This window comes from Lutra lutra, chromosome 5 (genome assembly GCF_902655055.1).
Source record: "Lutra lutra chromosome 5, mLutLut1.2, whole genome shotgun sequence".
In the NCBI taxonomy this organism is placed as follows: Eukaryota; Metazoa; Chordata; class Mammalia; order Carnivora; family Mustelidae; genus Lutra; species Lutra lutra.
This window is the reverse complement of record NC_062282.1, coordinates 77,753,891-77,770,167: the sequence shown is the minus strand read 5'-3', so window position 1 is coordinate 77,770,167 and position 16,277 is coordinate 77,753,891. Positions and strand designations below refer to the sequence as shown.

Here is a 16,277-nt window from a genome sequence, read left to right as displayed (position 1 = left end):
ACTCCTGCCATTTGGGAGGCCAGCCAAGTATTAAATTCAGGAAGGTCTGTCACTGTGTTTCTATCTTCTACTGTCTAGTCACAACTACCACAATTTTATTTCAATTTGTACTCTCCAATTTTATGAATCTGTAAAAACTAGAAAAACACTTAAATTAAGAAGCAAAGATTATGTAAACTATCACCCACTGCAGATCAGACACCTGAGGATGGGTGTGTGGCTGAGGCTGAAATGGGTAACTTCTGTAAATCATCTTTCCTGTTTCCTGATACAACACCAAACAAAATAAAGGTTATGGAAGACTTGTTCTTTCTTTTAAAACATTACTTGAGATGCTTTCTGATGTACTGCTGAAGCAGTTGTGCTCTACATGAGTACACTGCCTGTTTCAGGAGGCCACCCTGCCTGGCTGAGGAGGAAGAAGTGGGCGCCTGTCACTGACAGTCTTCTCCAGATGAATGAGCTTCTATTCACCCTCCAGGGACAGGGCTACTCACTTCTAACAATGACAAATGTGCAAATGCAACATCTCAACCATAGCTCTCTGAGAAGCTGAGAGGCTAACCTCATATACATATAACCAGGCTTGAAGACAGTGAAAGCTGAGAGTGAGAGGACAGGCTTTCTAAATGTCTCCTGGGGCTCTAAAAATTTGGAAGAACAACTGATTCTGAGACTGAAGAAGATTTGGAAGTTTGAATCAAAAATACTCAGCAGCTCGCCTGCAGAGAACCTGGCAGAGTGCTGCACAGTACCTCTAGATTTGTGCTGAGAATAAATGATTGCATCTCTGCCACCATGGTAACTTGTGTATCAACAACTTCATCTTTCATTCCTGCTAATCCAAGAAGTGGGTAAGACTGACACTATAACCAGTAGCTTTGAAATCATGAAGGCCTCTTGCATGGCTGATGCCTACACTGCGTAAATTTGGACCTCACAGAAGAGCAGAACGTTTCAGAAAACCAGTAACTCCCTGATTTTAAATTAAAAAAAAAAAAAAAAAAAAAGCAAGCTCTGGATTTTTGCTAGTTTCAGGAGTAGTGCAGTAACAATCTGTGCTGTGGAGAAAGAAAAAAAGCCAGGCTGTATCAGTCAACAAATAGGACATCTGCACATTGCAGAAAAGACTTTTCAAACATTTAGGAAAACCCTACCTTTATACTAGATTTTCTTTTCTGAAATAAAATTTATCAAGTTCCCTAGTGGAAAAATACCCCATTCAGACAGCATTTTGTCTATTATAACATGTGTTGATGACTTTAAATGAAGTTGAAATTTGTTTAAACTCAAGCACAAGTTGTTCCCACTGTCATGAGTAACTGCTTCTCACTGATATTTGGCTAAGTTGCTCCATTGCCCCTTACTCTGGACCGTGTGAAGAAGTTAAGATTTATTTTTGTTCTTGGTAATAAATTAATCATTTATTAATGACCCAAAAGCCTACACCTACTTTGTCAGAGTAAAACAAGTGAGAAGAACTTTGGAAAAGGAAGCTTTTAAGTCTACATAGTGATACCACAATCATAATTCTGAAGAGGAGGAAGTTCAAAACCTAAATTACTTGCGTTGAGGCTTTTCATCAAGCAACCACCTGAATTTTCCTCTTTAAAATGGCTGAGTCTGAACTCTCAAAAAAGGGAAAAAAATAACAATAACTCAACTTTCCAAGTCTGTCATACATTAAGTAGTCCCAACTGCACATCATATAAATTTCAGAACCACTCAAATTTCTACCATTTACTCCCAAATCTACAAGGGAAATGATGATGGAACAGAGGATAAGCTACCAAAAAATGAAGCATGCATGGATGATAGAAAAATTCCAAACTGGATTGTGGCAATGGCTGCATACTTCCGTAAATTTAGTAAAAAAAAAAATCACTGAATGTTATAGTTAAAAGGGGTGAGGGTGAATTTTACAGTCTGTAATTTATACCTCAAAAATGTTGTTGTTAAGGCAGAGCCAACCAGGTAATTAATTAAGGAAAATTATCAGAGGCTGGATATGAGAAAGCAGAAATTCAAAGAGGAAAACGCAAGCACTGAAAACAGTGTTTATACAAGGGTGGGGAATGGAGAAATGGAGTATGTGCGCCATTGTGTGATCAGAATTTCGGTTTTTAGTGGACCAACAAAACCATTGCCCTCACAAAGTAAATGCCTCGGATCTAGTCATATATTAGCAGTATGCCTAAGCAACTTAGGAGAAGCAAATATAAATGGAAATTTTCCATTTATATTTCCATCTAGATGGAAGATAACTTAAACCCAGGCCTCAAAGAATTCTCATAAGCATAATGCCAGGAATCTGAATTTACAATAAAAAACGCAGAAGTGGGGCGCCTGGGTGGCTCAGTGGGTTAAAGCCTCTGCCTTCGGCTCAGGTCATGATCCCAGGGTCCTGGGATCGAGCCCCACATCGGGCTCTCTGCTCAGCAGGGGGCCTGCTTCCTCCTCTCTCTGTCTCTCTGCCTGCTTGTAATCTCTGTCTGTCAAATAAATAAATAAAATCTTTAAAAAAAACAAAAACAAAAAAAACGCAGAAGTACCCAAGGAGATACTATCTTGGGCAGGAGTAAGCAAAACAATTGTGTAATCAGATCCATAATGATGGCAGATACTCAAATGACCAAAACCAGAGTATTAAAAAGTGTTTCTTATGTTAACAGAAATAAAAGAAAGTATACAAAGGAAAAATACACTAAAAAATGACCAGGCATACTGGAGAAGGATCAAAGTAGAACTTCAAGAGAAAATTAATAACTTCCACACCTTCTAGAAGTCTAGAGTAATACTGACTAAATACTGATGGAAAGAAAATTACTAACCTATAAAGTTAAACTGAAGAAATTATTCAGAAAAACCAAGAAATTTTCATGATATGGAAACCATACACAAAAACAAGAGATGTGCAATTAGACTGAAAGAGAATACTATTCAACTATGAAGGATACAGAAGGAAACAGAGAATGGGAAAGGAGCAATAGTGAAAGAGATTTCGGTTAAACAATTTTCAGAGTGGAGGAAATATAAATTTCACATTTGAGAAGACCAATTTTAAGCAGGGTGAATAAAAAGAAATCCAGGGACGCCTGGGTGGCTCAGTTGGTTAAGCAGCTGCCTTCGGCTCAGGTCATGGTCCCAGCGTCCTGGGATCGAGTCCCACATCGGGCTCCTTGCTCATCGGGGAGCCTGCTTCTCCCTCTGCCTCTGCCTGCCATTCTGTCTGCCTGTGCTTGCTCTCTCTCCCTCTCTCTCTGACAAATAAATAAATAAAATCTTTAAAAAAAAAAAAAAAAAAAAAAAAAAGAAATCCATACCTGGACATACTACAGTGAAGCTTTACAACAACAAAGATAAGATTTTTAAAACAGCCACAAAGTTAATACAAATTATTCACAAAGTAAGCTCAGTGAGACTGAATGCTGACTTCTCAAGAGCAACAACTAGAAGCCAGAAATGGGGAAAAAGTACCTTCAAATCACTTGGCAGGGGAGCGAACATGAAAGAGATCATCCTAGGACTATACACTCAATGAAATTATTTTTCCTAGATTTGGCGCACAATAAAGACATTAAGACAAACAAAACCAAAAACAACCTAAGAGCATTTACTCCAGAAAGAACTTCCCCACCCCAACTAAAGCAGTTTATAAGAAAAATGCTTCAGGAAAAAGGGAAGTAATTCCAGACGGAGGGTTTAACAACATGCAAGAAGTAATGAGAAGCAATGAAAATTATGTCTCAGGTCAATTTAAGCAAAGTTGAAAAAATGAATACAGCAACACTAAAGGGGCTAAAACTTAACCAAAGTATTGGACAACAGTGATATCTGAGTTGGAGAATGATGGAAGTGGAAGCATTCTAAGATTCTGACATTGTTTCACAAGAGGAAAAGATACTGATTAACCCTCAACCTCTGAGTTAAACATGCATGCTCTAATATCCACAGTTACTACTAATAAAACAGAGTTTACCACTTCCAAAGAAGGATAAAAATAGGAGGTGAGAGGACTCAATCAATCCAAAAGAGGAAAGATAATCAGAAATAGAGAAGGAGGGATGGAAACAGAGGGGAAAGAAGAAGAGAACAAAATGCAATGTTAAAAATGAATCCACAGGTCATAATGGTAATGAAATGTGTATGTACAAAACTAATTAACTGGGAAAAAAACCCTGCTAAACTGAGTAACAATGAGTAAACATATGCTCTTTATAAAATACATTTAAAACATAAACAAAGATTGTACAATATTTTAAAAAAGAAAGGAGGGCGCCTGAGTGGCTCAGTCATTAATTAGACTTAAATTAATTAACATTAATTAATTAAAATTAATTAACCCCCTCTCTCTGCCTATCTGCCTAATTGTGATCGATCTCTCTCTCTCTCTGTGTGTGTGTGTGTGTGTCAAATAAATAAATAAAATCTTAAAAAAAAAAAAAGGCTTTCGTTGTAAATCACCACCCAGATGATAGAGTAATCATTTCCATTTACTTGGTTATCATATGGACCACTGAAGTTCCCTATTTCCATCTAACTGCCTGAATAATCTATCAGTACTGATAGGGAGTCTGCCTAAACATCAGCTCATCAGCTCTACTGAGGAGCAAACAGGAAGTCCTATACTCTTCTGGAGCAGGATGAAGATTGGGCGTGCTTCCTGTGTCATTCCTATCAATGTTCCAAGAGAAAAGAATCCTGATGTTCGTTGAGAACAAGGTTCATCTACTGCCTTCTCTAGACCATCCCAAAATCTGACTACGTAGTTAAGTTCAGCAAAAAACACTAGCTTGGGGTATGAGGTGTTAAAAAAAAATAGTACACACAAGACATTTCTGTTTTGCAGACTCACGCATATGAACTTGCAGAACTTTGGAAATGTGGGAAGACCAAGCTCAACAGGCTTAGTAAATTCTTTTGGAATCTAAGGTCAGCATTCCCCCCAAGAACACCAACTTCTTTAAACATGCTACAGTCCTAGAAAACTGAAGCTTCATTTAATTTGCTATTTACAAGAATTTCAGTCTACAGTATTATACAGAAGCACTGAGAAAATGCTGAAGATGTCACAGGTGGATCATATAAGGTTAGTATTCTATTCAAATACTCCTCACAGAGCCTTCTTCAAGGCTACTTTACTGCGCATTACCAGCTAAACCACAGAACATAAGTAATAATGCAGATTATTCATCTGCAGTAAAAATACACATTTCAAGCCAATGAAGTCCTAGATAATGGGAAATACTTTGGGGTATGGGTAGTGCACAGGGCAGTGCAACACGTAGCGATAATCCAACTCAAAAGCATACCCATTACATTTACTTATTGGTTGGTTGGTTTGTTTAAGATTTTATTCATCCATTTTTGAGAAAGAGAGAGAGAGAGAGGAGGAGGAGAAGGCAGAAGGAGAATCAGGCTCCCTACTGAGCAGGGTGTCCGATGCAGGACCTGATTCCAGGACCCTGCGATCATGACCTGAGCGGAAGGGAGACATTTAACTGACTGAGACACCCAGGGACCCTACTTTTTAGTTAATACACAAAACAATGAACAAGATGTATCTCACTGTAGCAAGTTCATTATATTAAGAGACCCATTTTAATGCAATGTCTGGGGTTGAGGGGAAAGGGATACTAAGTGATACATAGTTTTAATAGGTAAGATTTCATGAATGGCATTTTCCCGATTTCACTCTTAATTTATGAAATTGAAAAAGAACTCAGAAGAAAGCAAAATTAAAAGGGAAAACATTGCTCCTTAGCTATTAGGCTGCTCACAGCCGAAGGAGCTAGGCAAAGAATGAAGCAATTAAAAAAGGACACATGGGTATTGCATTATTGACAAAAAGGTTAATATTTCTGACAAAATAATTTTTTTAACCTCAATACACTTTAAATTGAAGAGAAATATACGGAAATCATTAACCTGATATGGGAGAAAGAGTCAAGTATAAAAGGTGTTATCATCACCCAGAAGCACAGCCTTGCCCTCTCATAACAAGATGAAAGAAAAGCCCTCAGTGCTATGCGGCAGAGCAGAATATGGTGAAAAGAAGCATCACCCAGCTCACCACCCTCAGCTCTTGGTCCCTAACTCAATGACCTTGGGGACACACCTCTATGCACCTTTCGCATAAAAAAGGGGACTTCGATACCTTGTGGTAATGGATTCCACTGACAAATGTGATATGAGATAGGCAGAGGTCCTAACCAAAAGCTGAGAAAAGAAGTCCCAAGAACAACTTCACAGCAAACACTCCATTATTTGCTTTTTCAAATAAAACAGAGTATAACTGAGTAAGTATCCAATTGGCAGCCGGCCCTAAACATCCTTCCAGACACTGACTGTGTGCACACAGAGAGACTGGAAAAACCTTAAGAGTCAGTATATGGTTTCTATTCTTTTTTTTTTTTTTTTAAAGATTTTATTTATTTATTTGACAGAGAGAGATCACAAGTAGGCAGAGAGGCAGGCAGAGAGAGAGAGAGAGAGGGAAGCAGACTCCCTGCTGAGCAGAGAGCCCGATGCGGGGCTCGATCCCAGGACCCTGAGATCATGACCTGAGCCGAAGGCAGCGGCTTAACCCACTGAGCCACCCAGGCGCCCCTATGGTTTCTATTCTTTAAACCAATCTTGTATTTCCAAAATGTGATATCCAAAGAAGGCACCACAAAAGGTTTCCATTTTTAAGTGTGTGTTCTCCCTAATACTACTCAGAAACTATTTACATATTTGAAGCAACTTTACAGGACACCCCAAATTAAAGCATAACCTTTTTATACTATTTTACTTGGTCTGGAAAGAAAATGTTTCTATTAAAGCAATAAATAAGACTTCCAAAAACCAAGTTAGCAAGTGCCAACACATCTGCTCCAATTTTAAACGCTACTTAAACAGTTTTAGCTCAGCTTCCATTTAAAATGCTGATAAAATGGTTAACTTTTTTCACATATCATCTCAACGTCATTTGTATCACATTATACAAAATAAACAGACTATATAAATTATTTTGATTGTCTTTCTCGCTCTCTAGTAGAACTCTTATGGGGGTGAGGATTTTTGTTCCATTCATTACTACCTCCCTAATGCCTAGAACAATGACTGGAACATATCAGAACAGTATGTCTGTCATAAGAATCGATCACAATTTTTTTTCTCCCTCAACTATAGATAATTTGCTTTGGGTTTCTTTTTTTTAACATTTTTATTTTTTTTGAGTTTTATTTATTTATTTGATAGAGACAGAGAGAGAGAGAGAGCGAGAGCGCCTGCACAAGCAGGTTGAGCAGCCGGCAGTGGGAGAGGGAAAAGCAGACTCCCCACTGAAGTGGGAGTCCCATGTGAGGCTCAACCCCAGGATGCTAGGATCAAAACCTGAGCTGAAGGCAGATGTCCAACCGAGCCACCTAAGAGTCCCCCCTGCCATAGGTTTTTCAAATGTTTCAGGACCTATTCAACTGTGGCTTTCTAGCTAACAAACAAAAGTATTTCTGAAATCAAGTCACCTCATCTTTGAAAAGTTTCCAAATTTTCCCCTTCATCTTCGTATCCCCAAAAATCTTACAATTCATCCCTTTATGTACACATTATAAAGAATGATGCATTGTGATGCTCTTTTGTATAAACATTACAAATACTCAGGCTCAATATCCATGATGTTCAGTCATAATATATAGCTCTGAATTTCTCAAGGTCCAGTCCTGAGACCAGGGAATGAGAATCCTGGGGGACGGTGGTCCAGAGATCTGAAGGTTGAGCAACTCAGTAACTTTACTGTTTATTACCTGAGAATTCATTTATGTAGTAGTTAGTGAGTACCTACTATGTTTCAGGCACTGTTCTAGGCCCATGTTCTCAACAAACTTACATTCTAGTAGAGTGTGAGGTGGGGAACACAGAAATAAGAAAACGAAACAGACCTAATAATTTCAAAGAGTGAAAAATGTTACAGAGGCTATAAAATAGGCGATTGGGTTAAAAAAATGTTGGAAGTTGGAATGGAGGGGATGAGGGATCCAGGACAGCCTCTATGCAGAGGAAATATGTGAACAAAAGCCTACGGGGTGAGAGGATAAGTGGACAGAACATTCCAGGCAGAGGGCCGAGGGAGTGCTGACATGTTTGGGTTCACTTCAGTGCTGAAGAGTGTATTTTCTAATACCCAGTTTAGTGATCACATGTGAGCAGAGTGCATCTAATGCCAAGGAGCAGCTACCATACAGTAACACCACCCAGGTGTTCATGCAGAAGATTTTTTTAAAAGGTGGTGGGGGGGGGGCAACAGACCACAAAAAGAGAAAGAGAAAAACCAGAAGCAGATCGAAAGGCAGGCAGCATACCTTATGGACCACAGTTAAGAATGCGGGGCACTTTGGTGGCTCAGTCGCTTAAGTGCCTGACTCTTGGATCCCACTCAGGTCATGGTCTCAGAGTCATGAGATCGAGCCCCACATCAGGCTCTACACTCAGCGTGGAACCTGTGTGAGATTCTTTCTCTCCCTCTGCCTCTGTCCCTTCTTCCCTGCTCCCACTTGTGTGCACACACACGCACACTCTCTCTCTTTGTAAATAAATAAATCTTAAAGAAGCAGCAGCAGCAGAAGAAGAATGCACGTTTTAGGATTTTATCTCAAGTGTGCCTAGAAAGCCACAGTTAAATGGTTCCTGAAGCAAAGAAATGATGTGATCTGATTTAAAGGGGTCATGTTGGCTGCTCTACGAAAAGAGACTAGAGAGGGACAAGAGTGCAAGCACAAAAACCAGCAGGAAGGTAGTGGCAAAAGTCCAGTGAGACAGGATGGCTCGGACTAGGGAAATGACTGTGGAATAAAGAAAGACAATGATATGAGAACTTGTAGATTAAATAGGGAACATGAGGTGAAGAAGAAAAATTAAGGATGACTCCTATGAATTTTGGCTTAAAAAACTGGGTGGAATAAAAACCACCCAGAAAAACAGAAAACAAAAAACAAGGCTGTTTATGAAAACATTACATGTCACAATGAAAGACTAAAACAATCTAAATAACCCAATATCCAGCGGTAGGGACTAGTTAAATAAATGGACCAGTATGCAATCAACAGAAATACTACAGATGACTACTTCATAACACAATAAAATGGCTCTGATATCACAAGCAGGAGGAAAACACATTACATCATAACAAATTACGGTATCATTTACCTCAAAAAATAAATCAGTGTATCCATTTTGTATATTTTTTTAAAAAGTCAACCCACACATAAATTAAGTATAAATCTACTCCAAATGTTCCTCCTTTTTCTTTGTGCTTTTATTTTCCAAAATTCTCTAAAATGAACTCGTATTTTTTTATAGTTTTTTTAAAAGCTGCATTTTTAAATGGCAGTATCCCTAAACCACACCCACCTAAACTGGCACTTTTTTTCCTCCTCAGGTACCTCCTCCATAGGGATGCTTTCAGAAACTCCTGTAGTATCTCTAGTATTGGGATATGAATGCATGAGCAAATGAGTACTGCTGCCACAGAGTGACCCCGGACAAACTCTAACTCATGAGAGTTTTACATTGGGTCTGGATCCCTACTACAACAATTTCACAGCATCCCCAAATGGTTCTGGGAAGAAGCCTGGCTTCACTGCAGTGCTGAAGAGCACATCCTCTAACACCCACAATCAGACTACCCGATTTAGAGATCAAATGTGAGAGGAGTCCATCTAAGCCCACAGAATGGATATCTGATATACAGCAGCACCCACATATTCATGGGGAAAATTGGGGGGGAAAATTATTGGACAGCACATTAACAGAATCTCCCAGCTGCTTACAAGAATATAAACTATGATTCCTATAGGTATCCCAGTATTAATAGGGTGTTCCCAGAAATTACCGAAAAGGATATAAGGAAATAATGTAGATACGTTTTATCCAAATAATTTAGAGAGCAAGATAAAAACAAGGGGATTCTAAACAGGCTGAACTGCCGACTATATACTTAGAATTGTTCAATCAAGAGAACGATTTCTAGGGGCAAGCTATAAGGTTCTTGGAATTTAAAAATTTTTGAGTAGCCACTAAAAATGATGAAATTAGCAAAAGTAATTTGCTAGGTTTTATTTCCTTCCTCCCTTCCCTCCCTCTCTCTCTTTCACTCTCTTTTTTAAAGATTTTATTTATTTATTTGTCAGATAGAGATCACCAGTAGGCAGAGAGGCAGGCAGAGAGAGGGGGAAGCAGGCTCCTTGCTGAGCAGAGAGCCTGATGTGGGGCTGGATCCCAGGGCCCTGGGACCATGACCTGAACCAAAGGCAGACACTTTAACCCACTGAGCCACCCAGGCACTCCTCTTTCCTTTTTAAAAATATTGAGAGAGAATGAGACTGAGCAGGGAGCCTGACTGGGACTTGACCCCAGGACCCTGGGAACACGATCTGAGCCAAAGGCAGACACTTAGCTGACTGAGCCACCCAGATGGCCCTAATTTGCTGTTTTTAATCCCAAGTTATTACATTTTGACATGTAATCAATATAAAAAGCTAATGAGATATTGTCCATTCTTTTCCCATACCACGTCTTTGAAATTGGGTTTGTGTTTACACTGACAGCTCCTCTCAATTTACATGTGCACGGCAGTAAAACAAAAAAAGAGAGAGAAAAAGAGCGGCAGCTCCAGAAAAGGAGATTGTGCCTCCCCTTTCCTGACGACCAGAGAACCTAGCAAAGTCCCCCTACAGAAGCAATCCACAAAAATATAAATAACAATGCATGTATGTTACAAAGAAGGGGGATTTACAAACCAGAATGAGAATCTATGTTTCTACGAAAAGAAAACCCACTCACTGTGAAGAGATGGACCCAATTCCTGAAGAACAGAAAACCTACTTTCCAAAGGGGAGAACCTCCAGGGAAAAGAAGAACAATGCAAGAACCAGGTAAGTAAAATGGTAAGTCACCGGGTAAACGGCCACACAGGATGCAGTAAAGCTACAGAAAACAAACACCAGCCTTGTCTTACCTCTTCTATTCTATGTGGCTTTATTGCAGAAGGGCCATCTACCTGAAAACAAGGTATCCCACATTCCTTCAAGATGGGGAGGTGTTGTATAATAAAGAATGTCCAGTCTTTGTCTCAGTTTCCTGAAAGGAAACTTCCATTCAGTTCAGTTAATAATAAGAATGTCTTTGTTATTCAACACTGGCCCTGAGAGTTTATGCTAATGAGGTAACTCCTGGTGGGCCCCTACGTATACACTGTCCTGAGTTCTAGTTGTTGTTCTAGCACATTATCAGACCTCATGAGGGCCAAAGGAAGCCCCCAAATTTGTAGCCAGGTGGTCAGAAGTGTGGGCAGCCTGGGGACCCTCCAAACTTGTAGCTGGCATTTGAAACGCAGCAGTCACGTGAGGAAGTATCAGGGAACTCCTAAATGTAAAGTCACTTGGGTGAGAAGAGCTTGTGGCAGCTTGCACCTACAGTGAGAGCAATCTTGTTGGGGATCATGCCCTTTTACCTGGGGGGTTTGTGCTAACTGCAGATGGTTAGCACAGAATTTTACTTCAATATCTCATTTTATTTTATCTTATACTTACTTATATCTTATCTTATAGCTTACTACAGTATTTTAAAAAGTCAAGCCGATGTGGCAGAATACTCAGGGGCTGCAGAATCTGAGCCCCACCTTTCCAGCTAGTATCACTAGCCCTACTCAACTTTCCCACATACTCTTACTTTCCCTAAACGCTCAGGAAAAACTACAAAAGGCCACAAAAACCAAAGTCAGCTGACATTTACTCCAATTTAAGAGGGAACTAATGCAACTAAAAGAAGTAAAGAGATTCAGCGCAACAATCAAAATGAAGTATTTCACCTTTGTTTAAAACCAGGCCCTCACTAGTTCAGTGCTCATCATAATGTAAAAATGCAGGGTAGAGAAGCCTTGTCACTGAAGAATAAGGTTCTGCCTTGAGTCAAGAATTTTAGGCTTCTACAATACTTTACTCATTTCCTTTTCAAGCACATGTGCAGTTATATACCCTAGTATCTCTATTACCATAAATGCAATTCAACTGTTTGCAGAGTCATACTACAAAGTCTTTAGTTATGCCTTGAGCAATAAAAAGGAAGTCATTTATAAGTATGGTGGGGTGACAGGGGTGAGATAGGTGTCAAAAGTGAGTTGTGATAGAGAACACCAAACTCCAAACTCAAAGGGGCCTTTGGTTAGTGAAGTTCAGAATGAAATAAAAAGTAGAAGCATGGACATGCTCCTGAAGCAAGGTCTCCAGAGCCACCAGGTCCACATAATGTTTGCACTGTCCACTATACTAGCAAGCTCAAAAGGCACAGCCCTCACTGCTGGAGGACCTTAGGCAAGTTACTTAACCTTTCTACGCCTCAATTCCCTTACCAAGACACTTAACCTCTCTACACTTCAATTCCCTTACCAAGAAACACCATATCCACCAGAGATGGTGGAAAATGCACCGTATCTGCACATGCCTGGTTGCACAGCAAGTGTCAGTTGTGTTGGACGAGGCTGACAGAGCAGGTCCAAATAAAAAGCCCTCCAGCACTAGAGACAAGGGCTTGCCCTCTGAGGTTCAGGGACCACAACGAGTCCTTTCCTGTGCCACTACCGGTTACCCTAGGCCTTGGGCGGACAGTGTCCTTGCTTTCTGCTTTACAGGCATACTTTTTTTTTTTTTTTTAAAAGATTTTATTTATTTATTTAACAGATATCACAAGCAGGCAGAGAGGCAGGCAGAGAGAGAGAGAGGGAAGCAGGCTCCCTGCCGAGCAGAGAGCCTGACGTGGGACTCGATCTTAGGACCCTGAGATCATGACCTGAGCCGAAGACAGCGACTTAACCCACTGAGCCACCCAGGCGCCCAACAGGCATACTTTCTAATATGTAGGCTACTTACAGGAGACTGGCTTCCTCAAGGAGGGTTTGGAGATTACACCTCATGCTACCACGTGACTATGGTGAACAAGACTATGCTTAATGGAGACACAAAATGATACTCTTCTGATTTTAATTCCAAAGGAATCATTAACTTGAATATAAGACTGACCTATGACCCACAGCTATATGGTCAACTAATCTTTGACAAAGCAGGATAGAATATCCAATGGAAAAAAAAGACATTCTCTTCAACAAATGGTGTTGGCAAAACGGGACCACTTTCTTACCCCAGACACAAAAATAAATTCAGAATGGATGAAGGCCTAAATATGAGACAGGAAACCATCAAAATCCTAGAGGAGAATGCAGGCAGCAAACTCTTTGACCTTGGCTGCAGCAAGTTTTTACTAGACACGTCGCCAGAGGCAAAGGAAACAAAAGCAAAAATGAACTACTGGTATTTTATCAAAATAAGAAGCTTCTGGACAACAAAGGAAACCAATGAACAAAACTAAGACGCAGCCTACAAATGGGAGAAGATATCTGCAAATGACATATCTGATAAAGGCTTAGTATCCAAGATCTATAAGGAGCTTATCAAGCTCAACACCCCAAAAAATGAATAATCCAGTTAAGAAATGGGGAGAAGACATGAACACTTTTCCAAAGTAGACATCCAGATATAACTTGGGCACCCGGGTGGGTTAGTCAGCTAAGCATCTGACTTCAGCTCAGGTCATGGCCTGGGGTCCTGGGATTGGGCCTATAGAGGGGTCCACGCTCAGCAGGCAACGTGCTTCTCCCTCTTCCTCTACCACTCCCCCACTCTCTAGCAAATAAATTATATTTAAAAAAAATCTTTAAAAATAATAAAAAGAAAGGACACCTGGGTGGCTCGATCGGTTAAGTGGATGCCTTTGGCTCAGAGGTCATGATTCCAGGGTTCCCAGATGCAGCCCTGCATCAGGCTCCCTGCTCAGTAAGGGGTCTTGCTTCTCCCTCTGCCCCTCCCCCACTCTTGCACACACACACACCAGCCAGAATGCGTTCTCTCAAATAAATAAAACCTTTTTAAAAAAAATGGTAAAAAGAAGACATCCAGATGACTAACAGACACATGAAAAGATGCTCAACGTCACTCATCATTAGGGAAATGTGAATCAAAACCATGATGAGATATACCACCTCACACCTGTCAGAATGGCTAAAATTAACAACGTAAGAAACAACAGGTACTGGTGAAGATGCAGAAAGGGGAACCCTCGAACTGTTGGTGGGAAGGCAAACTGATGCAGCCACTCAGGAAAACAGTATGGAGCTTCCCCAAAGTTAAAAACAGGACTGCCCTATGACCCAGCAAATGCACTACCAGGTATTACTCACCCAAAGACACAAAAACACAGGAGTACATGCACCCTGATGTTTACAGCAGCATATCAACAATAGCCAAAGTATGGAAAGAGCCCAAATATCCATCGACTGAGAAATGGACAAAGATGTGATAGAATGAAATCTTACCATTTGCAACAACATGGATGGAGCGACAGTGTATTATGCTAAACGAAGTCAGTCAGTCAGATAATGACAAATACCAGATGATTTCACTCATATGTGGAATTTAGGAAACAAAACAGATGAACATATTAGGGGGCTGGGGGGGATGGGGAAGAAACCAAGAGACTCTTAAAAAAGACAGAAAACAAACTGAGGGTTGATGGAGAGAGGGAATGGGCTAGATGGGTGATTAGTATTAAAGAGGGTACTTGTTATGATGAGCAATGCATGCTGTATGTAACTGAAGAATCCCTGAATTCTACTCCTGAAACCAATACTGGACTATATGTTAACTAACTAGAATTTTAAAAAAAAAAAAAAAAAGAAAAAGACTGACCTATGTATTTTATATATAATCAATTCAGGTCAAAATACATTTAATGGTCAAAGAAAACCTAGCGTAACATTAATAATGCATTTAATGTGATTACTGATGTTTTCCTTGGAATATTTTTATGGCATTAACCTGACCTAATGTCACTATAAATTCAAATGTACAAGACACACATTTTACATAAAAGGTCCATTTTCTATTCTTACACAATGACCAACTTCCCAAATGGTCCATGGAATATCTTTCCCATATGTTAGATGTTTTACATTTAGGTTACAAAATCAAGTAACTTGAATATCTGCCTTATATGTGTCAATTTATAAAAATAATAGTTAAACATAATATACTTTCCAATATAATAAAAGGTAGTAGCAAGCATAACTTACCTGGAAATTAAATAGCAATTCACTTTTTTTTTCTTGTCACCTTACAAAACAATCAACTTACATGAAGATTTCTATTGTACAAACATATCTAATTAACAGCATGTTTCTTCAATTTTAAAACATGATGACTGGACTGAGTCTACGTCTAAGGCAAAGAATTAAGCACCTGACATAGATCATCTCTTTCAGATCTCAAAATATTCCTCCTCCGACAGGTATCATTAGTATCCTCATTTTACAGAAAAGAAATGGCAATTTAGAAAGGTTAAGTAATTTGCCAGGATGCAGCCCAGGATGTAAGCCAAGCAATTTCTCCAAATTCTAGACACTACTCCCTTCTATAGTATCTTTAAGTTCAGATATATGACAATCTATTTTTATTTGCATTAACATTAAGTGGAGATGTTGGGGCGCCTGGGTGGCTCAGTCATTAAGCGGCCGCCTTTGGCTCAGGTCATGATCCCAGGGTCCTGGGATCGAGGACTCCCCCTGCTTGTATTTCCTCTCTCGCTGTCTCTCTGTCAAATAAATAAATAAAATCTTAAAACAAACAAACAAACAAACAACCCCCCCCCCCAAAAAAACAAAACATTAAGTGGAGATGTTAAGTTTCTAGGACAGAGACTACCTATATTTAATCATACACATAATTAATGTAAACTGACCAAAATGATAGTTTGGCATAGATGTAAAGTAATGCTAAAAGACTTTCATCTTATACATACTGTGATTAAAAAATCACCATACTCCACCAAGTTACCTACAATTAATGAAACCGCTAACACACTTACCTCAATTAATTTGTTGGCATGTTCACGGAAAACTTGGGCATATTCCTTAACTTCTTTCTCATTTCCATTCTTTGCAGCTTCAATCAATACTAAAAGTGGAACATTGGTTTCCAGGAATGAATCTGAAACATGGTCCATGACAGCTTTGCGGAGCTAATAAATAAATTGTAAAAATTTGATTTTATTTCTGCCAAGAAACTAGACTGCTTTTTTTCTCCTGTACTTTCAAATGTTAATGTTAGCTCACGATAGCTGGGCTACACTGATACGAGGATCCCTCATGTAAGTTGTGTGCAGCTACATCATCTGCAACACAGGAAACACGA

The 16,277-nt window shown here is 39.5% G+C and overlaps 1 protein-coding gene across 2 annotated transcripts in view; it reads right to left on the bottom strand.

Annotated features, from left to right (window-relative positions):
* Nucleotides 1–16,277, bottom strand: part of CTNNA1 (catenin alpha 1) — a 181,176-nt gene that overhangs the window by 34,964 nt on the left and 129,935 nt on the right. For both annotated transcript variants that reach the window (XM_047729759.1, XM_047729760.1), the window contains exon 9: nucleotides 15,952–16,104. In XM_047729759.1, the coding sequence (XP_047585715.1) occupies nucleotides 15,952–16,104 (153 nt within the window). The remainder of the gene's footprint in view (nucleotides 1–15,951; nucleotides 16,105–16,277) is intronic.